At 46.9% G+C, this 26,749-nt stretch overlaps 1 protein-coding gene across 3 annotated transcripts in view; it reads left to right on the top strand.

The window, feature by feature from the left end:
* The window catches only part of LOC115095720 (putative neutral ceramidase C), a 149,808-nt gene that overhangs the window by 79,654 nt on the left and 43,405 nt on the right, over positions 1 to 26,749 (top strand). For all 3 annotated transcript variants that reach the window (XM_029609793.1, XM_029609792.1, XM_029609791.1), the window contains exons 13-15: positions 10,580 to 10,695; positions 17,827 to 17,921; positions 21,290 to 21,329. In XM_029609793.1, coding sequence (XP_029465653.1) covers positions 10,580 to 10,695; positions 17,827 to 17,921; positions 21,290 to 21,329 — 251 coding nt within the window. The remainder of the gene's footprint in view (positions 1 to 10,579; positions 10,696 to 17,826; positions 17,922 to 21,289; positions 21,330 to 26,749) is intronic.

Raw genomic sequence — 26,749 nt, 5'->3', positions numbered from 1 at the left:
TTTGGTTCAGATCAGAAGCTCATTTGCTTAATTTCTATTAAAGTCAATGGGGGAAGCAATGCATCCTATTTTTGACTCTAACATTGCGGTTTTCCATCCAAGTTTTATGAAACTTGCTGGCAGACATCGTCAGCAGAGGCAACAAAACCTCAAAACACCAAGAGTATCACGAACACCCCAATACCGCACCTCCAACAGACTCTCCAGAACCGCGAACGAAGGATCCTTAGCCATTCCCACTCACAATATCACTCAACTCATATCTACCAAAAAACGGGCACTAACCATAGCAGGTCCAACTTTATGGAACTCTATGCCACCAGATCTCCGCTTAGAACACTGCACTGCCACCTTAAAAAAAAAAAGCTTAAGACGTGGCTGTTCGAACAAGCCTATACTTGAATTAACTTGAACTTCAATTAGCCTACTCTGGAATTATCTCCCCCACCACAGCTCCTTCCCTCACTACCACCTCCTCCAGAACTATTCAAACAATGATATTATAGTTTATTGTTCTATCTATTTAACTCCTTCTCGCCTAGGTTACCTGACCATTTTCTTCAACTCTTCCAAGTTTTTTATTCCCCTGTTACATGTAACTTTATTCTTCCCTCTCAATTTCAATATATTTATCCCCCCCTGTTATCTGTAAACCCGATATAATATGTCTATGAACGTCAGTATATAAAAGTTTTAAATAAATAAATATTCCCAGGACTTTTCAGCACAGTTTTCTCAGCAGCGCAGGGCCATGGCCCCATTCTGTGCCAAGATGTATGACCTGGGGCTCAGGGCCGCACTGGTTTACCCAGCACGTATTAGAGTAAACACCCAGCATGGTATCCGTTGGTTAAATAATGCTACGGAGGCACAACAGTTTCTGCAGAAGACACCCAGCTTTTCTTCGTCTACAGCCAATGCCACACAGGCAGAAGAACCCTGAGGCCACAAAATCGTATGGCTCTTGGATGTACAAATAAGTTCCTGTTTGTGGTGAGGACGATTGCAGTCCTGCAGTTTGGCATATCCTGCGATATCCTGACTGGAATGTGGGACATGTCCGGAGCAGCTCTGGGTACCCTGCTTCATCATGACCCGGCGATGAGCCTTCACCCTGTTAAACTGAGTATGTTTGCATTTTTTTCTTCCCTTCACAGCTGATCTGTTGGAATGCAGGAGGACCTTATTGCTTTGCTCTCCCTGGTAGACTACCCTTTGAAGCGCAGGGAGTTTTTTCAAGCTGCACGAGTTACCTGTTCAATGTTGTTTGTTGTATGTAGTTTACTAGTTTTATGCTCATATTTCAAAAGAAGCGGAGTGGGGAGTTGTGGGAGTGGGGCGGGGGGAGAGGTGCTCATCTAGTGATGTCCGCTTTGGTATAGATTTGGGAAGGGACCGGGTATGGGGGGTAAAGGGGATTATAGGGGTAGACTAAGGGGGGGTTGGCAGGTGGGGGTTCCCATGAATCAGAGTTCCTTATTGGACATTAGGGATGTTTCTCATGCTTCTGAGGCAGTCCAGACCAGGCAAAGCACTTATGGGCAGGGACACGGGGCTTCTGCTGGGAGGGCCCACACCCCCTTAATAGCAGGGAATAATTCTTGTGGTAAAGTACCTCCTGGTTTAAATGATTAGCCCTAGCTTCCGACTATGCTCCTGGAATATATGCGGCCTTAATTCGCCGATTAAGCGTTCCTTAATTCTACAATACCTAAAGAAAAAAAATGTGGATCTTGCTTTCTTACAAGAAACACACTTAAACGCTGTAGAACATGAGAAACTGCGTAAGGGGTGGGTTGGCTCAGTCCATTACGCCTCAGCCACCACGAAATCGGCTGGAGTGGCAATCCTTGTCAATAAAAACTTTCCTCTAATGGTGCAGAAAGAAATCATAGACCCCGGCGGTCGCTACATTATTTTAGTCCCAGCGTCCCAGTGGCACACATGTGTGGTGCAATGTGTATGAACCAAATAATCTCCCGATGACATTTTTCGGGACCTTTATCGACAATTGGAGCCTTATAGTGATCAAACGATAGTATTGGGGGGTGATCTCAGTACTATATGAGACTTGCACCTGGATAGGGGGGCTACGCACGTTAGCTCAAGGGCTTCTGATAATAGTATTTTGTTTCTTGAAAGATCCTTAAACTTGGATACTTGGCATACCCTGCACCCTGGGGAAAGGGACTTTACCCACATCTCTAGGGCTCACGGGACCCAGTCTCGTCTAGATTACGTAAGAACATAAGAACATGCCATACTGGGTCAGACCAAGAGTCCATCAAGCCCAGCATCCTGACTCCAACAGTGGCCAATCCAGGCCATAAGAACCTGGCAAGTACCCAAAAACTAAGTCTATTCCATGTTACCGTTGCAAATGGCAGTGGCTATTCTCTAAGTGAACTTAAAAGGAGGTAATGGACTTCTCCTCCAAGAACTTATCCAATCTTTTTTGAAACTTTATTTATTCAATGAAACATTAAACATCAACAACATGAAAAATGACATATGTATGGAAGTTTGTTTATGCAGAAACAAAACCCCTCCCCCCAGTGGACGGCCGGTGCCATCTTTAAAAATGGCGCCAGCCGTCCAGTGCTCCTACCATGTGACAGGGGCTGGCCAATGGAACTGTTACCCTGTCACATGGTAAGGGCAAAGGGCCATCGGCGCCATTTTTATTAGTGGCAGCCGACGGCCCGAGAGTGGGAGATCGCTCCCGGGGCCCACTGGACCACCAGGTAATTTTAAAACGTTTTTTTGGGGGGTCGGGAGGGTGGTGGAGGCTAAGGGAGCGGTTTTAAAGGGTCGGGGTGGGTTTTTAGGTTGTGTTCTAACTCCCGTTACTGTACACTAACCCGATTAATGATTTTTCACGATAAATCGGTGGAATTTCTATTGTATCGCACTCTTTAATGATTAATGACGATTTAAAAAAAATATCGGACGATATTTTAAATAGTCAAGAAACGATTCACATCCCTACTGAAAACCTTCAATTTGTAAAAAATAAGACCCCATCTTCCCTCTACCAGCCCAAGCCCCATTATTTCCCCTTCCCCGTAACCCTTCCCTCCACCCCCATTCCCCACCTCCCCCGACCCCCTTCCCCCCATTCCTCCCCCTCCCCCCCGATCCCCCATTACCCTAATCCTAGCAAAACTCCCCCTCACTCCTCCTCTGAGAGGGATACTGGAGTCCGGTCCAGAGGTGTTAGGGCACCCCTCCACCTCTTGTGCCAGTATGTCTCTCCTTGAAACTTCAATAGCAGTCCCAGGGATTGTCTTTCAGCAGGAGCCTCTCAGGCATCCGAGGTCCATTTCCCATTGCAAGATCCTTCTCCATCGTAGTCGGCATATTTATAATAAACATAATGGAAGGTCTCTAATGATGATTCAGCCGTGGTCCTGCTGAAGGGGAGGAACACTTCTCTGGTCCCGGGCCTCCCGCCCTCCATTGGACGTTAGGCTATCTCCAAATAAACTATAGCCATGTCTCCATAGGACTCTTGATTTATGATTTAACCGGAACTCACACTAATCGTAACCACTATATGAGCCATATCTCCCGCACATCCACCATCGGGATTCCGGCTCTAATTAGTCAGGTCTGACCACCAAGGTCTATGCAATCTCTTATGGCGTTGTCTGTCCCCATCTTCGATTCACAAACTTCTGTGCCTCCTCAAATACGGGGAAGGTATGCGCCGTCCCTTCAACCCAGATTTTCAGCGTGGCCGGGAACTGTAGGCCGAATTTAATCTGCTTGGCCACTAATAAGGAGCACAGCGGAGAGAATTTTCGCCGCATCTGAGAGACACGTGCTTAGTAGTCCTGGGTTATCCAAATTTTCTGTCCTTGATAGGTAATTTCTCCCTTCTTTTTGTATGCCAGCCAGAGGGCTTGTTTATGTGCCCCGTTCAGGATCTTAGCTATAACGATCCGAGGCCGGGTGTCTTTCGCCTGTCTAGTCCCCACTCGGTGCGCTCTTTCAATACGCAGACGGCCCTGCAGGTCCGCCAAGCCCACGGCCTCCGGCAACCAAGTCTCTAGCAGGGATCCCAGCTCTCTGTCAGTGATTTGTTCAGAAAACCCGAGGAAGCGAAGGCTCGCCCTTCGGGAACGATTTTCGAGATCGTCAATTTTTAGCAGGCAATCTTTTAATGTGGTTTCTTGCTCTACGACTCTTCCGGTGAGAGCCGCCATGTCGTCCTCCACGGTGGTCACCCGCCCCTCAAGCTGCTCGATTCTTGGGCTTACCTCCGCCACCGCATCCATCACTTCGGCAAGTTGGGACAGGACACTGGCTAGTTTTTCGTCCAGTGTAGCTGCAATCGTATCCCTCAGGATAGACACTGTAATCTGTCCGGGAAGGGAAGGTTCCAGGTCGCCGCTAACTGCCGCCATTTTGATTTCCGCCGCCTTCCTTTTTTCCTTTTCCTTGTCCTTTTTTGTGCTTTTTATCGCCATCAACCGTGGGGAACGCAGCATATAATGCACTATCGACATATGCTGAATATACACTAGCAGGATGGAGGAGAGATTTTAGCCGGTAAAGCGTGATGCCAGTGGCTTAAGTGGAGCGGTGCCCGGAGCTCGCTAGGAGCACGTCCACCCTAGCTCATCACCTCACGTGACTCCTCCAATCTTTTTTTAAACACAGCTATATTAACTGCACTAACCACATCCTCTGGCAACAAATTCCAGAGTTTAATTGTTGAGTACTCACAGCTTTGTGAGACTGTTGGCTTCCGTTATAGATGATATAATTATTTCAGACCATGCTCCTGTGTGGATAACGCTTAAAGGTTCTGTTGAACCCTCATTAACCAGGATTTGGAAATATCCCTACTATCTGGCTGATGACACATCTTTCCAAGCCTATTTACAAGAGAAATAGAGGGAGTATATCCACTTCAACAGGCAGCACGTGGAGGACCCAGAACTTTGCTGGTACACGGCCAAAGCGGTGCTATGGAGAGAGATAATAGCATACATAGCCCACTGGCGTAATCGCACGGACAAGCAGCTACTGACAGTCACTCACAACTCCAGAATTCTAAGCAGGCTCTTGCGTCAGTGGCATCCCGCTCAAATCGAGAGCGCTATCTCATTATTCAGTGTGCCCTTAATGCTGCCCTTCATCAACAGGCAAAAAAGAGTTTGCTTTTTTATCAGCACAAACTCTTTCAATTTAGTGACAAATCTGGGAAGTTATTGTCTAATTTAATTAAAACCCACAGAGGAGCGAGATATATCACGTCCCTTCGTTCCCCTGCTCATAAAGCGGTTTTTGATACTCCCTCCATTTTGGCTATATTTAAGGATTATTATTCCGCCTTGTATGGCTCTGAAACTGGGGTGCGAGGTGCCTGGGAACGCTTTCACTCTAATCTCAACCTGCCTAGTCTGACTACCGCCCATAAGGAGCAATCACATCTAGTGTCCTCAGATGCTTGTGGGAAATGTCAGCAGGCAGTTGGTACGCTCTCCCATTTGTTCTGGAGGTGTAACTTGATTAAGCGCTACTGGTGTAGGATTGCCACTTACCTCACAGAACTGCTTGGAATTTGTGTACCCCCAGACCCCCCCCATCTCCTGTTATTTGACTATGACATTGATCTTAAACTGCGGGGAATGGGACCCCGCCTATTCCTGCGGAAGGCTAGTTATGTGGGAAAAAGGTGAACTTACTTCACTGGAAGGACCCGCCCCCCCCCCCCCCCCCCCCCGTTTTGGGAGTGGCACAACCACCTACATAAGATGTTGCAAATGGACCATATGACCTCCAGGACATCTCCGCGACACCGCCAACTGTTTTTGCTTATATGGGACGCTTATCTTCAATCTCTTTCGCATAGGTCACACAGTTTAATTCTTAACAAATGACTGTCAACATCCCTTGCATGCTTAAGGAGACACCCTTCCTTTTTTTATGTTGCTTATGTACTGGTTCTTGGGATACTCTGGGGATAGGGATTGGGTGGGAGGGTGGGGTAGGGGGGTGGGTAGGGTAGGGAGGGGAAGGAGCTGCAGTACTGGGGGAAAATAATGCATTGTTGTAACCTGCACTGTTTGACCCATGTGAGCACATAAGAACCACTGTGCGCATGGGACCTACTTTGTACATGTTTAATTTGCATTACAATAAAAATCGTTTAATACAAAAAGATTGAGCAAAGCAGATCCAGCAACAGTCTGGCGAGCCGGGTCATCAAAAACAGACCTAAAAAGTTCTAGAAATCCTGGTAGGTCATTCAGGATAGGATCTTCACATTCCCATAACGGTGAAGCCTAAGCCAGGGCTTGTCCCTTTAGAAACGATAGGATGTAGGTGGTTTTGGAAGCTTCACTGGGAAAGAGGGTAGGCTGTAATGAAAAATGCATACTGCATTGATTGAGAAACCCTCTATACATCTTGGCTTCGCCCGTAAAGCGGATAGGTGTGGATAAGGGTACAGTGGTCTTGAGGGTTACCACTGGAGACAGCAGTTCCTTCACAGGAGTAGCTGAAGAATTCAGTTGAGCATGTAACTGATTGAAGGCAGTAGCTAGGCTCTCCAAAGACTTTTGTTGTTCCGTGATCCGCTGGGCTAGGCCAGGGATGGCCTGCAGGGCCGCGAGCTGAGTCGAGTCCATGGAGTTAGCAATCTGTTGTGTTTGTGGCATTGTGTGGACCCTTAGTCGCTGTGGAGATGACTCCTCCCATGGGGAGGGGCCCCGTGGGGAACCACAGCGATAGGCTAAACTCAGATAGCAGACATGTAGTAGGTGGAAAGCTTTATTGTACTGCTGTAGATAGATGGTATGAAGCAGGAAGGCAAGGCACTGAAGTCCGCGAGGTGCCAATACGTTCAGACAGTCTCAGATGTAAAAGTCTCACCCAGATGGTCAAGATAGGTGGGAGCCCGCAGGGTGGGTAAAGCCGAGCCTGTTGGGTGGAGTTGGAGCACCGAATCGTAGAGGTACTCACAGGAGCGTAGTGCGGCCGTCTTCCTGGTAATAGAGATAGTGGGACTGACAGTCCTTGGTGCAGGATACACAGACTGGTAGGCCTTCGAGGAGCGAGTACCTGATAGTCCAGAAGATCCTGAAATAGAAATAGAGATAGACCCCCGAGGAGCGGTTGTCTAGTTAGTAGAGGCCCCGAAGGGTAGTTGGAAGCGAGAGATCCCCGAGGAGCGGTTGTCTAGAGCTTCATAAGGAGCGAGGCCCTGGAGAGTAGAGAGGCGTCTAAGCGTGCAGCTTAGAGTGGTCAGAGCAGCTAAACCGAAGTCCTTGCTTATCTCAATGATGGTAGCGAAGCAGAGGCTTTAAATACCCGGAGGTATTGACGTCATGCGGTGGGGACGCCCCCCCAAGGTTCCCGCCATGACGTGTATTTGAGCGTAGGCAACATGCGCGTGCCCTAGGAGGCCACGGGAATGAGCATGGCGGACTGGAACGCCCATGCTGAGCTGGAGATACCGAGGCCCTTGGCACACGGCACCGGAGGCAGCCATCTTGCCCAAGAAGGAGGAAAAGGGAAGAAAAGAGGTAAGGCAGGATGGTCACAGCCTTCTGCGACCAACGTATGCAACAACTTTCTCCAATTTGTTTCAACTGTGCTACCTATCAGCTTCGTGAGTGTCCCCTAGTCCTAGTACTACTTGAAAGGGTAAATAACCATTCCCTGTTTACTTGTTCCATCCCAGTCATGATTTTGTAGATCTCTATCATATTTCCTCTCAGCCATCTAGCTCACTGGGTCATTAACCAAGGTTTCCACCAAGCATTTCCCCCTCTGACATCTACTCAACCCTCACTATAACCCTCCCACACAACCACATGTTTCCTATGTTTTTTCCCTGGTCATATTACATGTGCTGCAGGATAACAGGTGTAATGTTCATAGTTTAATTTTCACTTAGAAAAAACGATTTTAACCATGATATGCAGATGCCAGCTGGAATAGTCTGGTTAAAAAAGTGCAGAAACATGATTGGTCCTGCTCCTTCCTTATCCTATCCCCGACTGGCTCCACTATATCTGGCTTCAAGTACAAAAATGCATTGCTTTGTCTTCCATAGACTTTAATGGGGCTAAACCAAATGAGCTGCTCATTTGATTCAGTTGCCTCAAATCAAACTGAAAAACATCTCATTTGACATTTTCTCATTTGGGACCATAATAGAAATGTTTATTGTGAAAGAGAATATCCATTCTGAAGTCAGTTACCTGGTCTTGCGATGATAATTTACAAGTCCTTAGATGATGAACCAAATTCTTCTGCATAAAATTTCAAGGATGCTATAACTCAAAACTGAAATTTCTGAAACTAAAAATTGACAATTCTGTTACTTAAAAATTAATTTTTTAATGTTTTTGCCATTTGTAGGTTTCTTTAAATTATGCTTTTTGTTTTGTGACATTGGCTTTTTTTTAAAATTTGTGATAATTTTTTTAAGTTTTTGCTTTTAGTTTTTCTTATTTTGCTCAATTTTGTTTTTCCTTTTTTAGATTATTTTACTTTTGTCTTTATAAATATCTGTATATCTATAATATATCTTTATATTTTTACATACAGCCTATGACTTCCTTTGCTCTTTCTTCCTTCTTCATCTCTTCTTATCAACCTCTGTCTATCTTTTGCAGTGTCAGATTATTTCCCTGTGTTGGGAAGGGTAGGAGGCTGCCACTAAGTTTTTCCCTGGACTGAATATGGGTGAGGGAAAAGAAGCAAATGATTCTTTCCCTGGCACAGGCCAAGGAGGGAAGTAGTGGCATAGTCTCTTCATGGGCCAGGCCCAGGGCAGAATCTTTCTGTGGTTCAGTCTGACGTCAGAGTTGAATTCTTCATTGGACTAGCAAGAACAGAGATTCTGGGTCAAGGTTGGGGGGAGGGGGGAGATTTCTGGAAAACTGAATTGTAGTCCCATATTTTATGTGAATCTATGCATAAGATCAGATATTTGATATGACCTATCGTGAGAGATAGCATCATGCTATATCATGTTACAAATCTATACTAAAGCCAATTACAAATGAGAAGAGCAGTTTTCAAAGCAATTTCCACAGTTAAAAATGGTTTTATATGGTGTTATAAATGACCTTTTTGATGGTATATCTTCTTGCTGTGATGTCTATTGTTGTTACGCTCGGGCTGTGTTCTGGTGTTGTGAACACCACCCAGAAGGGTGGCTCCAGGTGGAGAGAGACAGGGATGGCTGGAAACAGTGTCTGGGTCCAGGCTGGGTCAGGGCAGGCGGCAAGTAGCAGTGTCAGAGTCCAGGCTGGGTCAGGGCAGGCGGCAGATAACAGTGTCAGAGTCCAGGCTGGGTCAGGGTACCTAGTAGTAAGGCAAAGAGCCCGAAGGCCACACACACACGTACGGCAGAGCAGAGAGCCCGAAGGCCACACACACGGACACAGGGCAGAGGGCCAGAAGGCCGCACACACACACACATGGCAAGGCAGAGGGCCCATAGGCCACACACAGACACACGGCAAGGGAGAGAGCCCGTAGGCCACACAGGGCAGAGGGCCAGAAGGCCTCACACACACACACACAGCAGAGCAGAGGGTCCGAAGGCCTCACCCACCCGGCAGGGCAGAGGGCCCGAGGACCGCATGCGCAGTAAGCAAGGCAAGGCAGGGCAAGGCGGAAGGCCCGAGGACCATACACAGCACAAGGTAAGACAAAGCAGGGTAAAAGGCCCGAAGGCACACACAGCGCAAGACAAGGCAAAGCAGGGTAAAAGGCCCAAAGGCACACACAGCACAAGGCAAGGCAAAGCAAGGTAGAAGGCCCGAAGGCCACGCAAGGCAAGGCAAGGAAGAAGGCCCGAAGGCCGCACAAGGCAAGGCAAGGAAGAAGGCCCGAAGGCCGCGCAAGGCAAGGCAAGGAAGAAGGCCCGAAGGCCGCGCAAGGCAAGGCTAGGCAAAGCAGGGTCCAAGGACCACACGCACAGCAAGCAAAGAAGGCTAGAGCAGGGAGCCCAGGCGAGCTCGATGCCGAAGCACCGAGGGAACTGTCAGGCAGGGTTATAAAGGGAAGACCCGAACATAGAGTGAACAAGGGAGATGGACTGGGCCTGTCAGGAGAGCCAGCTGTAGAGGGACCCCTGGTGGTGAGGCGGTTGCACAGCAGCCATAGCCGTAATAATTGTCTTTTGTTACCTTGCAGAATAAAAATTATTTTAAAATAATGGTTTTACTACAAAAGTCAATTATTACCAACCCTCATTGTGGTTAAAAATCTGCATGTTGTTCCACAACATCTGTACTTTTAACCACTTGAGAGGATGGGGCACATTTTTATTGGGGGGAGAAAATATAAGCTTGAAAGTGTATTTTTTTCCTTATAAGGACTCTACACTACCACCTATTGGTAGAACAGAAATACTAAAATTCCTTCTATGTACTGGAACATACCCTATATCAGTGAATAACATTACTCTTTGTTAATAGAAGGGATAAGGGATCCCTAAATATGTAAGAAAGCATTTATTGTATAGATGCCTGGTCCTGAACAGAATTATCATTTGCATTGAGTTGAACCAAAGATAACAATACTGAAAATAATTTTTTACTTTCAGGAACTGTAGAAGGTGATCCATTTTGGGATGCTGTTCGTGACATGTTATTAAAACAGCCATCTAATGAAACTATTGATTGCCATAAACCTAAGCCAATTTTGTTTAGTACTGGAGAGGTATGTATGGGTGTATTACAGTGAAATATTTACATCAAAGACATTATTATATCCAAATTTCTAATGCCATAGACAGACTAAAACTTAATCATACAACCACCACCCTTTCTGTGAATAATGTCAGGAAATATTTCTTCATGGAAAGGGTGGTGGATGCATGGAATGACTTACTAGAAGAGGTGGTGAAGTTGAGAATGGTAATGGAATTCAAAAGGGCAAGGGACAAATGCAAAGGACCCCTACTGGCTAGAGATAATAGTGCCAGTGTTGTAGAATCTGCTATCTAAAAGTAAGAGGACTTCTTTGCACACATGTAAATCGAGAGATGTTGGTACCCCTTTTCTCTTGGCTTTTAACTATTGATTTGAGTCCAGTTTGGAGTTGCTCTGCTAATAATCCCTTCTAGCATTACCTGATGTTTGTAGAGTATTGTTTCTATTGAATGTGGCCCTATTATATTGAGTAAAATTTTAAAAATACCATTCAGGTGTCCTTTTTTTTTGCATTTTGAAAATCTAAATTTTAGAGAATACCACTAAGATGGTTAACTGTTCACCATCTTTTTTGAGAGAAGTCCTTTACGTCACATATTTTTTCTCTGTCTTGAAAAATAATGCACCCAATGTAATGCGCGTGAGTAGAGTCGGATTACATATAAGAAAATTATTTCCTTACCTGCTAATTTTCGTTCCTGTAGTACCATGGATCAGTCCAGACCGTGGGTTATGTCCCCCTTCCAGCAGATGGAGTCAGAGCAAAAACTGAGAGGGCGGTCCCTCATGACTGGTGCGCCCTCTGTAAACCTTCAGTATTAAGAATATCCAAGCAATAAAGAAAAACCCCTTGGATGGATCAATACAAAAATGAATATCAACTAAATTGAACATCAAACTGTAAATCTGAATAGGCAAACTTGCAATGTGAACTCTCAGTCAGTCCCAAACAAGTCCTGAAATGATTACACAGTTGAGCCGAAGGATTATCCCAAAGAAAAAACCCCCGAAATCCTTAGGGTGGGTGTCTGGACTGATCCATGGTACTACAGGAACGAAAATTAGCAGGTAAGGAAATAATTTTCTTTTCCCTGTACGTACCAGGATCAGTCCAGACCGTGGGATGTACTAAAGCTTCCCTTAAATAGGGTGGGCCACTGATATCCCAGCTCGAATGACCCGAGCCCCAAAAGAATCTGAGGTCGTTGATTGCAAATTCAAGCGATAGTGATGCGCAAAAATGTGCAAAGACTTCCAAGTGGCCGCTCGGCAAAATTCCTGCGGAGAGACCGCTTGGCTTCCTGCCAAGGAAGCTGCTTGAGCTCAGAGAGAATGAGCTTTAATACTGTCTGGGGGCTAACGCCCCACGACATTGTACGTGGTAGAGATTTCTTCCTTCATCCGTGGGCAATGGTGGTCTTTGAAGCCTAGTGCCCCTTCTTGGGACTACTCCAGAAGACAAAAAGATGATCTGATAAGTGGAAGTCATTAGTAACCTCCAGATATAGAAGGAGGACTCGCTTGACATCTAGGCGATGGAGCTCCTTGGAATCCTCAGCCTGGAATGATGGCAATTCCACCAACTGATTCAGATGAAAAGACAAGACCACCTTTGGAAGGAAAGATGGTACAATACCCGAGGATACTCTGGGATCCGTAGAGCGTAGAAAAGGCTCTCTACATGACAAGGCCTGTAGCTCCGAGATTCTGCGAGCGGAACAGATGGCAACCAAGGAAACTGTCTTAAGAGTCAGGTCCTTGAGGGTAGCGCTTTACAGCGGTTCAAAGGGTGGCCTGCCAAGAATACAAAGGATCAAAATCAAAAACTCCCCGAGGGGCATAAATTGTGAATCATTGTTTCACATGCTTTACTCCCTTCAAGAACTGGACCACGTCCGGGTGTGTTGCAAGAGGAGGGCCATCCCGATGAGGAACCAGAGCACCTAATTCTGCCACCAGAACTCGGAGAAAATTGTAGGCTAAACCCCTCTCCAGCCCTCGCTGTAGATCTGGGCTATGGTCGCACGCCATGGAGAGAGACGTGAGGAATGGCAGCAAGCCTCAAACACTTTCCAAGCTTGGACATAGGACCTGGAGGTGGAAGGCTTCCTAGCCTTGAGAAGAGTGGAGATAACCACCGCTGGATACCCTCATCTCCTCAGCCGGCGCCGTTCCAAAAGCCAGGCTGCTAGACAGAAGTGATGTACCTGGTCGAAAAATACTGGTCCCTGCCATAGGAGGTTCGACAGATGCCCCAGGCGCAGCGGGCCATCCACCGCAAGGATGACTAAGTCCTCGGAGTGTCCTCGGCCAACGAGAACACTCCGGAGCCATGAGGATCATGGGCCCCTGGTGACCCTCTATTCTTCGGAGCACTCTTCCCACCATGGGCCAAGGCGGGAACACGGAACATAGGATGTACCTTGGCCACGGGAGGGCTAGGGCATCGACGCCTGCTGTTCTGTGCTCCCTTCTGTGAAAAAGCACAGAGCCTTTGTGTTCCTTTGCATGGCCATCAGATCCAGATGGGGAGTCCCCCATCGCGTGACCAGTAGTGCCTCTGCCTTCTGGGACAGTTCCCATTCTCCGGGATCTAAGCGCTGGCGACTTAAAAAAAATCCGCCTGAACATTGTCAACCCCTGCAATGTGAGACGCTGCCAGATGAGACAGGTGGAGTTCCGCCCATGGCATCAGCTTGTTCGTCTCCCAAGTCACATGGAGACTTCTTGTTCCTCCCTGACGATTGATGTACGCCACAGTCGTGGCGTTGTCGGAGAGGATCCGGACTGATCGGCCTTGTACTAGGGGCAGAAAACGCTGCAGCGCAAGATGGACCGCTCTTGTTTCTAGACGGTGGATTGGCCAAGTTGCCTGTTCTGGTGTCCACTGACCCTGCGTTGAGTGCTGACCGCACACTTGCCCCAGCCGGTAAGGCTGGCGTTTGTTGTAACGAGTACCCATTGTGGAACCTCGAGCTCTACTCCTCGAAGCAAATAATCCAGGTCGAGCCACCAGGTCAGGATGTCCTTGGGTAGGGGCAGTATCAGCAGAGGAGCCTGAAATTCCTGAAATACCGGCTTCCAATGGGAGAGTAATGCTCTTTGAAGGGACGCATGTGGGCAAAGGCCCAAGGCGCACCATCTGTTGTGGAGGCCATGGAAACTAGCAACTGGAGATAGTCCCAGGCTGTGGGAAGTTGGAGGTCCCAAAAATGCTGAACCTGAGCAAGGAGCGAATGGGCCCGCTCCAGAAGAAGAGAGCTTGTGCCTACTTTGATGTCGAAATGAGCTCCCAGAAAGTCGAGGGACCAGGATCCCTTCCTTCCTCAGGGTCGCTGCCACCACTACCATCACCTTGGTAAAGGTGCGAGGAGTGGTTGCCAGGCTGAATGGCAGGGCCTGGAACTGGAAATGCTGCCCCAAAATCTTGAAGCGAAGGAAGTGCTGATGCTCCTTCAGGATGGGGATATGAAGATAAGCCTCCGTAAAGGTCCAAGGATGCCAGGAACTCTCCCCAGTGCACTGCAGCAATCCCTGAGCGCAGAGTTTCCATCCTGAAGTGTGGTATCTTGAGCGTCCTGTTGACCATCTTGAGATTCAGGATCGGCCGGAAGGAGCCTTCTTGCTTGGGGGCTACGAAGTAGACGGAATAATGGCCGAGTCCTTGGTCCGGTAGTGGCACCGGAGGAATTGCTCCCAGATTCAGGAGGCGGTCTAGTGTTTGACGTACTGCGCCCTGTTTCCTTAGTCCGCACGAAGAAAAGACAAACCTGTCTCTGTAGATTATCCAGGACGCCCTGGTCTGAGGTGATTGTGACCCACTCCTCATAGAAGAGCGACAGGCATCCTCCTATCCGGGGAATCAAAGAGTGGGCTGGCAATGTTTCATTGTGAAGATGTAGTGACAGTCCCTTGGGCGAGGGTGTCTCGGGCTGATCTTCATCCCCAAAAGGAATGAGACCAGGACTGTGATCTAGACGAGGGCGGCCCGTGGGGCACTGGCCGCTCCTGGCGGAAGCGCCGTTGTCCTCTGAAATGGTTCTGCGTGGAGCTGTACGTTCTGGATCTCCGAGGACGATCTTCCGGTAACCTAAGTACCTTAAGCTCCCCGAGCAACTTAATAAGTTGCTCCATCTCCTCTCCAAACAAAAACTTACCCTTGAAGGGAAGGGAGCCGAGCTGAGACTAGGAGGAATCCGCGGACCAGGTCCTGAGCCAGAGGAGGCATCGAGCTGAGACTATGGAAACCATAGACCTGGCCTGCACTCGGAGAAGATCATACAGCGCGTCTGCGCCATACTCTATGACGGCTTCTAGCCTTTCCGCCTGCTGTGCCTCCCCTGGAGGCAGGCCCTGAGTCCCGAGTAGTTGGACTCACCGGAGTCATGCACACTGCATCCGGGAGATACAAACAGCCGCCCGAACTCCCAAGGAGGACGCCTCAAACACTATCTTCAAATACACCTCAGGTTTGCGGTCCTGCAAATCCCTGAGGGCTGCTCCTCCAGTCACAGGAATAGATGTCCTAGCCGTGACTGCTGATACCGATGCACCCACCTTTGGTACCTTAAGTAGTTCCAGGGACTCATCAGTTCCAGGGAATCCTCGGGGAGTGGATACAGTTTGTCCATCACTCTGCCAACCCGCAGAGAGGCCTCCGGAGTCTCCCACCCCCTGGACAGCAATTGGAGGAGCATAGGATGAAAAGGGAAGTCTTTGAAGGTGGCTTGAGCCCTGGTAGGTTGGGATCCCCTCTCTTCGGTGCAGTGCTGGTGGCAGGAGCCTCCTAGGGGGCCTCAATATCTAATCCAGCCAGGATATGTGAGATAAGCGGAACCATCTCATCGCTCTGGAAAAGGCGTAGAACCCGAGGAACGTCCCCTTCAACTTGTGCCGAGGGCATCGGGTCATCTGGATCTGGGTCCACTGCAGGGTCCGTCAGGGGTGGAGGGTCAGGACCGGTTGGATGGGCAACCGGCTGAACCCTTGAGGATCCCAAAGGGGCCACTGGAACGGCAGGGCCAGAAATACTGGTGCTGTACTGGGCCGTGATGGTACTGATTCCCGAGGCCCCCCTGTCACGTCCAGGAGTTCCCCCAGACTGACCACTTTAGGAGGAGGGGGGAGCCAAAACCGCATCCTGGTGCTGGCTGAGCCTTGCCAAATAAGCCACATGCATCAGCAGAATAAATTCTGTGGAAAAAGGCTCCGGGGGAGGGATGGCCGGAGGGGGGGGGGGGGGCTGAGGGTCCTCTGAAGGCGGCTCTGCGTCGGGGAGGTGCGCCAGAAAGAGAACCAGAGGAGAATGAGGTCCGTCCGGGTCTGAGTCCCCGGGAGGCAGTGCTGGAGCAGCAAGTAGTGGATCCAAGATGGCCGCTGTTCCTGCGTTGGATGGGAACGGGGCCGACCTCCTCAGAGCCTGGCACGCATTTGCACCTCGAGCCCTCTAGGGCTCGAGGTGCCCTCCCCAGCAGGGAGGCAGCAAGCACACAGGCCATCCCGGGAGAGCCGTGATCCGGGCTCCCCGTAGGTGCTGCATCGCGTCAGCCGCGGCATGGAGGCAAGTAAAGAAGGGCTTGGAACTCAGACCTCCGAAAACCTTCGATAGCAGGAATGAAATCAAAGTCCTGCGCTGCCTAACTTTAACGACCCATTCCGGTTTGGTTTTTTTTTTTTTTTTTCAAGCCAGAGGGATGTCGCATCTCTGAAGCTTAGGGGCTGCCCTGAGGAAACGACATCTCCAGGCAGTGGGTCAATATCGAGGGGGGAGAGCTTGGACCACCAACTTCACCCCTAAAGCCCCGTAAAAGGAAAGTTAACAAACTTTCCCCCAAAACGATACAGCAATAATTACAAAAGATGACAGGTCTGCCACTGAATGAAAGCTCTGCCTGCAAGCCTGCAGCAGGACAGCCCATAGAAAGTAGAGCAAAGCTACAATGAAAAGCCTTTGCCTTTCTTTTTTTTTTTTTTTAATAAGATCCATCCAAGTATAAAGTGTTAACAAGAAAACAGGAGAAATAAATCAACAAAGACTATTCTCACAGAAAGAAAATGGGAGAACCGAAGGTGCAACCCGAATCTGCTGGAGTCAGAGAAATACTGAAGGTTTACAGAGGGCGTGCACCAGTCATGAGGGATCGCCCTCTCAGTTTTTGCTCTGACTCCATCTGCTGGAAGGGGGACATAACCCATGGTCTGGACTGATCCTGGTACGTACAGGGAACCCCAATTATTTGAAAATAATATTTGAAAGTTGATCAGTTGACCACATTAGTAAGCACACACAGGAATCTACAGGTTTCATTTTTATACACTTAGGGGTCGATTTTCAAAACCTCATGTGCGCACATCCATGTGCACATGGTTCCCGGCGCGTGCACATAGATGCACCGATTTTATAACATGTGTGCGCCAGCACATGCATGTTATAAAATCTGATGTCCGTGTGCACATGCATGCCGGATTTTGACATCTGTGCATGCATGTGCGGGCGGACTGCGACTTGCGTGTGTAGGGGGTGGGTAATTTTCAAATTACGCGCGGCGACAAGATCGGCCTTTTTTCCAGTTCCCTCCCAGACTAGAGCGGACAGGGAGGGAACTTCCCTTACCCCCTGCCTAACCTTCCTTCCCTTTCTCCTCTCCAACCCTAACCCTTACTTAGCTACCTGAAATTTTTTTTATTCTACTACTTACTGCTCCTCTGGAGCAGAAGTAGTTTCCGTGTGCTGGCCTGCTGCCAGCGCGCGTTTCCCCAAGACAGCGGCTAATGGTCACTGTCTGGCCAGCCTCCATCCTGCCCCACCCCTTCCCACCCAGACCACGCCTCCGGCCCGCCCCTTTTTCAGGGCCCAGCACTTCTGCATGTAATGGGGGTTACGAGCATGGCCGAGCCTGTTCTAAAATGCGCGTGGCATGCTCAAGGCCCGGCCACGCATGTAACCCCTGTTTTGTTTTGTTTTTTTGTGGCGAGCTTTTAAAATTTACTTGTTAGTTTTCCTACCCAACAGACACTTTAATGCTAAAACTTCCCTGATTGGATAAGAATTGTGATTAATCATTGACAGTATTAAATGTGTTTGGTCATGTGACTATAACTGAATAAAATATATGATTTAATTTCACTTTATTTGTAGATGTTGAAGCCTCTGCCATGGCATCCCAATATAGTTGATATTCAGATGATTACCATTGGGTCCCTGGCAGTTGCTGCTATTCCAGGAGAGTTTACGTATGTACTTTTGAATTCTTCTGTAAGCTTTGGTTTACATATTCTTCAGCTAGTCCTTAACAAGATAGAATCTTAAGAGTTCCTAAAAAAGATTTTGATTGTTGTTTTCTCACTTTTGCTTGGACTTTACCCCCATTACTGGTTTTAGTCTTATTAAATTAAGCTAGTTTAAGAACCTAAGAACACCAGAATTACCACACTGGTTCAGACCAAGGTACATCGAGCCCAGCATCCTGTCTCTGACAGTGGCCAATCCAGATTGCAAGGCAGATCTTATAAAGTAGATTTAATTCCTGTTACTCACTACCAGTGATAGCAATAACTTTTCTTAGTCTACCTGGCTAATAATGTATTATAGACTACGTAAAAAAGTACGTGTTGCATTCGGCAGTCTGTGAGCTGCCCCTGTGAACTGCTACCCTTACCTCCGGGGCCGAGCCAGTCATGCTGCTCCCAGGGCGCGGCGAGATGCTGCTGGCCTCAACGCACTGCTTCTCTCCTTAGGCGCACATGCACGACTTCTCCCCATTTAAAGGGACTGCGGCGGGAAAGACTCCATGGCCCCTAGTGAAGACATCCTCAGCACTGCCCTATATAAAGGCAGCTCCCCTGATGCAACCCGCCTCGGTAACAGGTCCAACTACTGTGTGTAGTGCGTGTTGCTTCTCAGCTGTTCCTGCCTTCGTCCTAGCCTTCGTTCCAGCCTGTTCCATCCCTCGTCTGTCCAACCTGCTCCTGCCTTGCCTGACTGCCTCTGCCCTATCTGTCCTGCTTCCTCTCCCTAGGACAGATACTTAGTTTGACCCTTGCATGGAATCTGGATACACCTGACTGCTGCCTGCCTCGACCCTTGCCTGGACATTGAATCTGCCTGACTGCCGCTTGCCTTGACCCTTGCCTACACACTGGATACGCCTGATCGCTGCCTGCCCTTGACCCTTGCTTGGACTTTTGTCACGCCTGACTGCTGCTGGCCTTCTGGTGTAGCCCGGCCTTGGACCATGTCTAGAGTAGCCAACTTTTCCATAGACCAGGACTGGACGCTTGAGGACCGAGGGGTGGGATGAGGGAATGGTACCCCCTCATTTGCATAAATTGTAGATCCTGCCAGTGAACTGCCTAAACAGTGTATCTATGTATCTGCAGAAACACTGGGAGCTGAGGGCTGTACTGTGCACCACCTCCTCTCCCTATGTTGTCCAATCACAGCATGGGAAAGGAGGCAGGGATACAGCACAGCTTTCCTCCTTATTCTTCCTCCATCTAAGCGGCTGAGGGAAAAAGAAGGATCCAGCTGCAAAACTGGACATTTAGCGTCCGGTCGGTACTTTTGTCTGGACACTGTACAGAATGCCTGAAAACCTGGTTGTCCGGTCCAAAACTGAACAGTTGGCAACCCTACCCACGTCACCAGTCATCAGCAGAGACCCTCACCTAAGTCCTGCTGCCTTGGCACCCAAAGGCACAGACCCAAGGGAAATGTGGGTTGGTATAGGTGAAGCTCCTGACCGGTCTCTGCTTCACCTGGGCATGTCTGCTGATATTGAGAACCTCAGTCCAAGGCTGGTTGTTAGTTTCATGGAGTGTCCTCTTCTTTTAGTATGATTCCAAAAGGTAAATAACTGTCCTTTATATACCGTTCCCCCCACTTATGATTTTATAAACGTCTATCATGTCCCCTCTCAGCTGTCTCTTTTCCAAGCTGAAGAGTCCTAGCCTGTGTAGCCTTTCATCATAGGAGAGACATTCCATCTCCTTTATCATTTTTGTTACCCTTCTCTGCACCTTTTCTAGTTCTGCTATGTCTTTCTTGGGATAGGGCAACCATGGCTTGATACAGAGGCAATATGGTATTTTCCATTGTTTTTTTTTAATTCTCCATGCCTTTTTGGATCATTCCTAACATTCTATTTGCTTTTTTGACTGCCACCACATACTGAGCAGAGGATTTCAACATATCGTCCACAAGGACTTCAAGTTCCTTTTCCTGGGTAGTGACTCCCAATAGCAGAACATTAGCATCATGTGTCTATAGTTGGGATTATTTTTTTCTATGTGCATCACTTAGTACTTTTCCACATTAAATTTCATCTGCCATTCAGTGAACCAGTCTCTTAGTCTCACAAGGTTCTTCTGCGGTTCCTTGCAATCTGCTGTTTTTGTTTTTTTTTTAAACAACTGAATAATTTTGTATCATCTGCAAATTTGATCACCTCACTTATGACTCCTTTTCTGGGTCATTTATGAATATGTTAAATAGCACAGGTCCCGGTTCTGATGCCTGTGGTAATCCATTAATGACCCTTCTCCATTCGGAAAATGACCATTTAGTCCTATCCTCTGGTAATGGTTAAAAGGCTAGAAACAATCTATAATAGGACTCTGTCTCCTATCCCATGACATTGTAATTTCCTGAGGCGTCTGTCATGGGGGAAACATAAATATCTTTAGAAAATCCAAAAACACTATTTCGGTTCTCTCACCTTTATCTACATGTTTATTTACACCTTCAAAAAATTCTTTGGTAAAACAAGACTTCCCCTTGCTAAAACCATGTTCCTCCTTAAGCCAAATCTGTCTATATGGCCAGTGATTTTGTTTTTAAGAATGACTTCTACCATTTTGCCTAGCACCGACATGAGGCTCACCGGTCTATAGTTTCCCGAATCGCCTCTGGAGTCCATTTTAAAAATTGCCATCACATTATACATACATTTTGGGGGTAATTTTGTAATGTCACATAAATTAGCTGGCAAATGTGTACATAAATTACACCAAAATCAAGGCAGACTTATGCATATAAGACTGCTTTGAAAATTATAATGGCAAATTATCCACACACAGTTCCACCTGCTATTTGGTGCATGTAGTCTAACCAAGAGAATTTATTTATTTAAAAATTGATATCCTACTCTATCCACGCTACTAGACAGGTTACAAAAACTATAGAAATGTATGTAAAAGAATGCATGTAAGCCCCAACTCCACCCAGACACTACCCTCCTGGAACGATTCTTCCATGTACATCTACAAGTCCACTTAATTTTATGCCCATATCAATCGCGCAATTTTCTAAAGGGCCATTTCTGCGACTGAAGCACTACTTGAACCGCAGAAGTCCCTTTGAAAATTACTCTCCCTATTTTCAAAAATGTAAATGCATAGGAAATGCGTGCACTTTGCACCATTGTTTTCCACAGTACAAGTGTACATGCATGTTTTTGTCCACACAGCAAGCGATGTTGAAACACAATGTACACAGGTATCTTGTGTTTGAAAAATCAGCTGGATTTATGAGGCCTATAAGGTAGGCGCCTATTTGTGCTGCACCAAATTTGATCTTGTTTTCTGCATTTTATATCCCACAGAACTATGTCTGGAAGAAGATTAAGGGAAGCAATTAAAAAAGTAAGTTACTAACTACAAAAATAGTAGAGAAACTTCAGTGGGAATTATACTGTGTCAGAGTTGAATAACTTTTCTTTGTTGTACCAGTTTCCATCATCCTTGGTGATTGATGTGGTAAAGCTATTTTGCAGCATGGATGTATCACAATACAAGTATTGTGCACTGTAGAGCGAATTTTCAGTAAGGCATCCAATAAAAAGTATGTACCTACATTTGAGCTTGCACAAACCGACTTGATATTCAAACTGCCCGCATAATTTGGGGTGAAATTTCAAAACATTATACACATTAAAGTTAGCATATATGCATGCAAGTAGCTTCTACTCATGTAATCTGGATTTTATAAAGTTGAAAATATGCGTATATTTTCACTTTTGTGTGCACATATATGCATGTGAAAGAGGAACAGTTTAGGAGTGTTCCCAGGTGGGGCCAAAACTTACATGTGTAAGTTACTATTTTAAAAGACACTCGAGCGCATTCTTTTGCCAACTTACATATTTTTACACCTGCTGTTTATCTGGCAGACGTGATATTAAACGTGTGTATTGTGTGGTACTGGGGAAAGTTCAGGCTGAAGAACCAGGGAAGGTCTCGATAATCTAGAGAAGGATTGGGCGAAATGGAGTAATTGGTAAACTGGCTAATTTCAATTATTTGCACACGTGTTAAAATATTCCGACTTACACGCACAAATCGGGTTTTACACAAATAATTTGTACTTTATTTTCGCATGTAAAATATATGGGGCCGATTTTAATTCCTACGTGTGCGGGGTACATTTGTGTGCGCTACCCGGCGCACAGAAATGTACACCTGATTTTATAACATGCGTGCGCTGCCGTGCGCATGTTATAAAATCTAGGGTCGGCGCGCGCAAGGGGGTGCGCACATGTGCACCTTGCGCACGCCAAGCCCGAGGGGAGCCCCGATGGCTTTCCCCGTTCCCTCCAAGGCCGCTCCGAAATCGGAGCGGCCTTGGAGGGAACTTTTTTTTTTAGCTCCCCCCACCCCCCAGCCCTACCTAAATCCCCCCCACCTTATTTCTTTGAGTTACGCCTGCCGGCTGCCGGTGCACCAACCCCCGGCACAGGCCACTGTGCCAGAGGACTCGGGACCGCCCCCGTCCACGCCCCGGACCTCCCCCACGCCTCCAGCCATGCCCCCAGACCGCCGTCACGCCCCCTGGACCGCCCCTGGCACCGCCCCGGACTGCCCATTTTTGAAAGCCCCGGGGCTTGCTCGCGCCGCTAAGCCTATGCAAAATAGGCTCGGCACGCGCAGGGGTAGGCTTTTGGGGGTTTCGCGCGTATCTTACTCGCGTAACCCTTTGAAAATCTACCCCTATGTGCATACATTTTTATAATAGGTAGGAAAAGTACATGCGTTCAATGCATTGCATGTGTGGCACTGCTGCTACTAGATGGCGCAGTAACTTTATATATTACTGAGTTTATGTTGCCTATTTTATGTTAAAAGTTCGTGTGCCATAGGTTAACATGTGGAAAGTTCTGTTCTGGGCAAGTTCAGGAAAAGGACACAGGGAAAATGGCTAGTATGGGAGGAGAATTAGGGTAGCCCTTCCAATAGAAAGTATGTCTTGTGGGAGTAGATAAAGAGATGAAAGATTTATTCTAGATTTTAACATGTGGAAATTTCCAGCCTTAAGTTGAAGAGAAATGCAGGAAATTGTGTGATAGTGGTATGAGTGGCAGGGTGATTCTGACAATCAGTGCATGAGATGATGTGGTATAAAAACCAGTTTTGCACATGGGCAAAGGACTAATTGCTGAGGAAGGGAGCCTAAGAGAAGTAGTTCTCGCTATTCTTTTTTTTTTTTAATTTAATTTTTATTGAAATTTCAATAAATTTTTACGGAACATTTGTTCAGAGAAAAAACAGTTAATAATAAAGTAATAAGAATATTACACTTTATGTAATTTAATATCATTACACATCTGTATATTAGTTATAGGTAACATGGGAGTCCAAAAACATTGAGCAGTAAAATAAGGAAACGTTCTATAAATAACTATCCAATATAATACCGTTTATAGAGTGGGGATCATGAGTTAATCCTATAACCATAACCTGTGTTCTATCAGGAAGAGGAATCTAGGTATATATGCAACTGTCCTGGTTCAAAGAAGATATATCTAGAATTTTGATATAATATTATGCATTTGCACGGGAAGCGCAACATAAATTTTGCTCTTCTAGACGTTACTTCTTGTCTCATTTGAAGACATTTTCTCCTCTTTTTCTTGGGTTACTTTCGTAACATCCGGATAAATCCAGATTCTATGCCCATGGAATAGTCCACTTTGATTACGTAGATCAGGGGTGGGCAATTAATTTTCCCATGGGGCCGCATGAGAAATTGGGATGAATATAATTAACTCAGTTCTACCCAATACTGTATATAGTATATATACTATCCCTTCATAAACAAACAGTAAGTTAAACAATACAAAGATTCAATGAAAATATGGAGGACCTAATTACATCATTATTTAATGATGAGATGATGAACTTTAATGAACTTGTGATTGTTCACTTTAGAAAATTGTCAACTTTTACAGTGTTTAAAAAACTAACATCACATCTTGACCTAAAATAGCAAGTTTTTCAAAGACCGGCATCCCTTTAACTTAATAAAGAACAGTAAATGAAACATTACAATTACATGAAAATGTTCAATGAGAGAAATCTAGCCTGTTTTGGGCCTGAACAAGTGCATTGAAGTTAGGTTGAATATCTGAGGTGGATATGCGAAGAACAGCACACAAGTGATCATCACTGAGAGAGGATTTGTATCTGGGTTTGTTGAACTTCATCACTGAGAATGTTTGTTCACATACGTAGGTAGATCCAAAGAGAACTAACATCCTCTGAGCATGCCTCCTTATGTGTGGAAAGTTTTCCTCTTTGAGAGAAGAATAAAACTCCAGCAGTGATACTGATTTAAAACACTCTGCCAGTAGATTGTCAGACTGCAGATCAATGAGTTCAAGCTGGACATCACTGGGTGCATTATCCACACAGCATGTAAAGGGAGAAGAAATCATGTGCATTTCACTCTCAACTGCTTTGAAGTCTTCAAATCTTCTGGAAAATTCATCATGTAGTGCCGCAAACATGGATGAATACTTGTTGAGGTGATCAGCTGACGGTGTGACTTCTTTCAGTGTTGACATGTGAGTGAGAATTTTGCCCTTCAATTGGCTAGAAAGAAACTTCAACTTTCTCATGAAAGCTGTCACCAAGCTGAACATTTCATGTGCAAAGAGGCCTTTGCCTTGCAGCTTGGTATTTAGTTCATTCATTAGTGTAGTCACATCAACAGCAAAGGCCAGATCTGCCATCCAGTGCGTATCTGAGAACTCTGGGATGTCTTTGCTTTTCTTCTCACAAAACTCCTGAATCTGAGCTCTCAGGTCCCATACTCTTTTAAGCACCTTTCCAAGGCTGAGCCATCTCACAGCTGTCTGGTAGCCTATGTCACTATGTTCACTTTCATGCTCCTCCAACAGTGCAACAAATTGTCTGTAATTCAGTGCTCTTGCCCTGATGAAATTAACTATCTTAGTTACAACATCAACAACATGGCTGATTTTTAGCACCGACTTGCACAGCACTTCCTGATGAATAATGCAATGCAAAAATATCAATTTCTGTTCTGGATTTATTTCATTCACTAACGGGCGGATTTTAAAAGCCGGATTTACGTGAGCAGGGCCTTGTGCGCTGGCGCGCCTATTTTCCATAGGCTGCCGGCGCGCGCAGAACCCCAGGACGCGTGTAGGTCCCGGGGTTTTTGGAAGGGGGCGTGTCGGGGGCGGGGCCAAACGACGCAACATTTCAGGGGCGGGGCCGGGGGGCGTGGCGCCGGCCTGGGGCGTTCCGGGGGCGTGGCCGCGCCCTCCAGAACCACCCCCGGGTCGGGTCTCTGCGCGCCAGCAGGCCACTGGCGCGCGTGGATTTACGTCTCCGGGAGGCGTAAATCCATGGATAAAGGTAAGGGGGGGGGGTTTAGATAGGGCCGGGGGGGTGGGTTAGGTAGGGGAAGGGAGGGGAAGGTGAGGGGAGGGCGAAAGAAAGTTCCCTCCGAGGCCGCTCCGATTTCGGAGCGGCCTCGGAGGGAACGGAGACAGGCTGTGCGGCTCGGCGTGCGCGCCGGCTGCCCAAAATTGGCAGCCTTGCGCGCGCCGATCCAGGATTTTAGAAGATACGTGTGGCTACGCGCGTATCTTATAAAATCCAGCGTACTTTTGTTTGTGCCTGCTGCGCAAACAAAAGTACGCGAACGCGCTTTTAAAAAAAATCTACCCCTTTATCTTGCATCCGCTTCAAAAGTCCGACATTTTTCCCTGTCAGATTTGGACAGCCATCGCTTGTAACACTTACTAATTTATTCCATTTTAGTCCCAGTTTGTCCATGGATGCATTTACTTCGGTGAACAAATCACTCCCTGTCGTGGTACCGTTCATTCATTGCATAGCTGCCAGCTCTTCAATCATCTCAAAGTTTTTTGTTATTCCACGTACAAAGATAAGTAACTGGGCTGTATCACGGACATCACAGCTCTCGTCCAGAGCCAGGGAAAAAAAAATAAAATTATCCACTTTGTTTTGCAGCTGAAGCTCCAAATTCCCCGCGATGTCTTCGACCCGTCTTGTTACGGTTCGCCTGGAGAGGGGCACATTTGCAAACGCTTCTTTTTTCTCAGGACAAATTAGCGCTGCAGAGTCCACCAAACATTCTTTGACAAACTCCCAATCAGAGAATGGCTTACTGTTTCTTGCAATTTTGTGGGATATTACAAAGCTTGTCCTGACGGCTGCATCCCGGGATGAGTAGAGCTTTGTAAAAAATCCTTGCTGCCTTTGCAGTTTTGCTAGCAAATCTTCAGATGCCCGTGCCCGCTCTACCTCCGTCAAGTTCTTGTATTTCTCTGCGTGTTTAGTCTCGTAATGGCGATTCAAATTGTAATCTTTAAACACAGCTATCTGCTCTCCACAAACTAAGCACACAGCTTTACCTTTGGCTTCAGTAAATAAATATTTAGAAGTCCATTCCTTGTTAAAAACTCTGCATTCTCCATCAATCTTTCTTTTTTTAACATCAGCCGACATATTTAAGGGCTAACAGCTAACCTTGGCTAATAGAGTAATACACAGCCAGCTGTTTGCATATAATACTATACCCCAGCAGAAGTATGCTGCCCCAAGAAGAGAGCACAGAGACAGCAACAATAAAGAAACGCGAGTATGATCAGATCTGGGTATGACTTGTATATAACCACCCTGTACCCACACTTACTGGATGCGCTCTACATTCTTATGTGCTCATTAAACCACTTCAAAAGGAGTCATAGGAAAAGACATCTTCTCAGTTACCGGCCCCGATCACTCGCCAC

This window comes from Rhinatrema bivittatum, chromosome 7 (genome assembly GCF_901001135.1).
Source record: "Rhinatrema bivittatum chromosome 7, aRhiBiv1.1, whole genome shotgun sequence".
NCBI classification, from domain to species: Eukaryota; Metazoa; Chordata; class Amphibia; order Gymnophiona; family Rhinatrematidae; genus Rhinatrema; species Rhinatrema bivittatum.
This window is presented reverse-complemented; position numbering and strand designations above follow the sequence as displayed.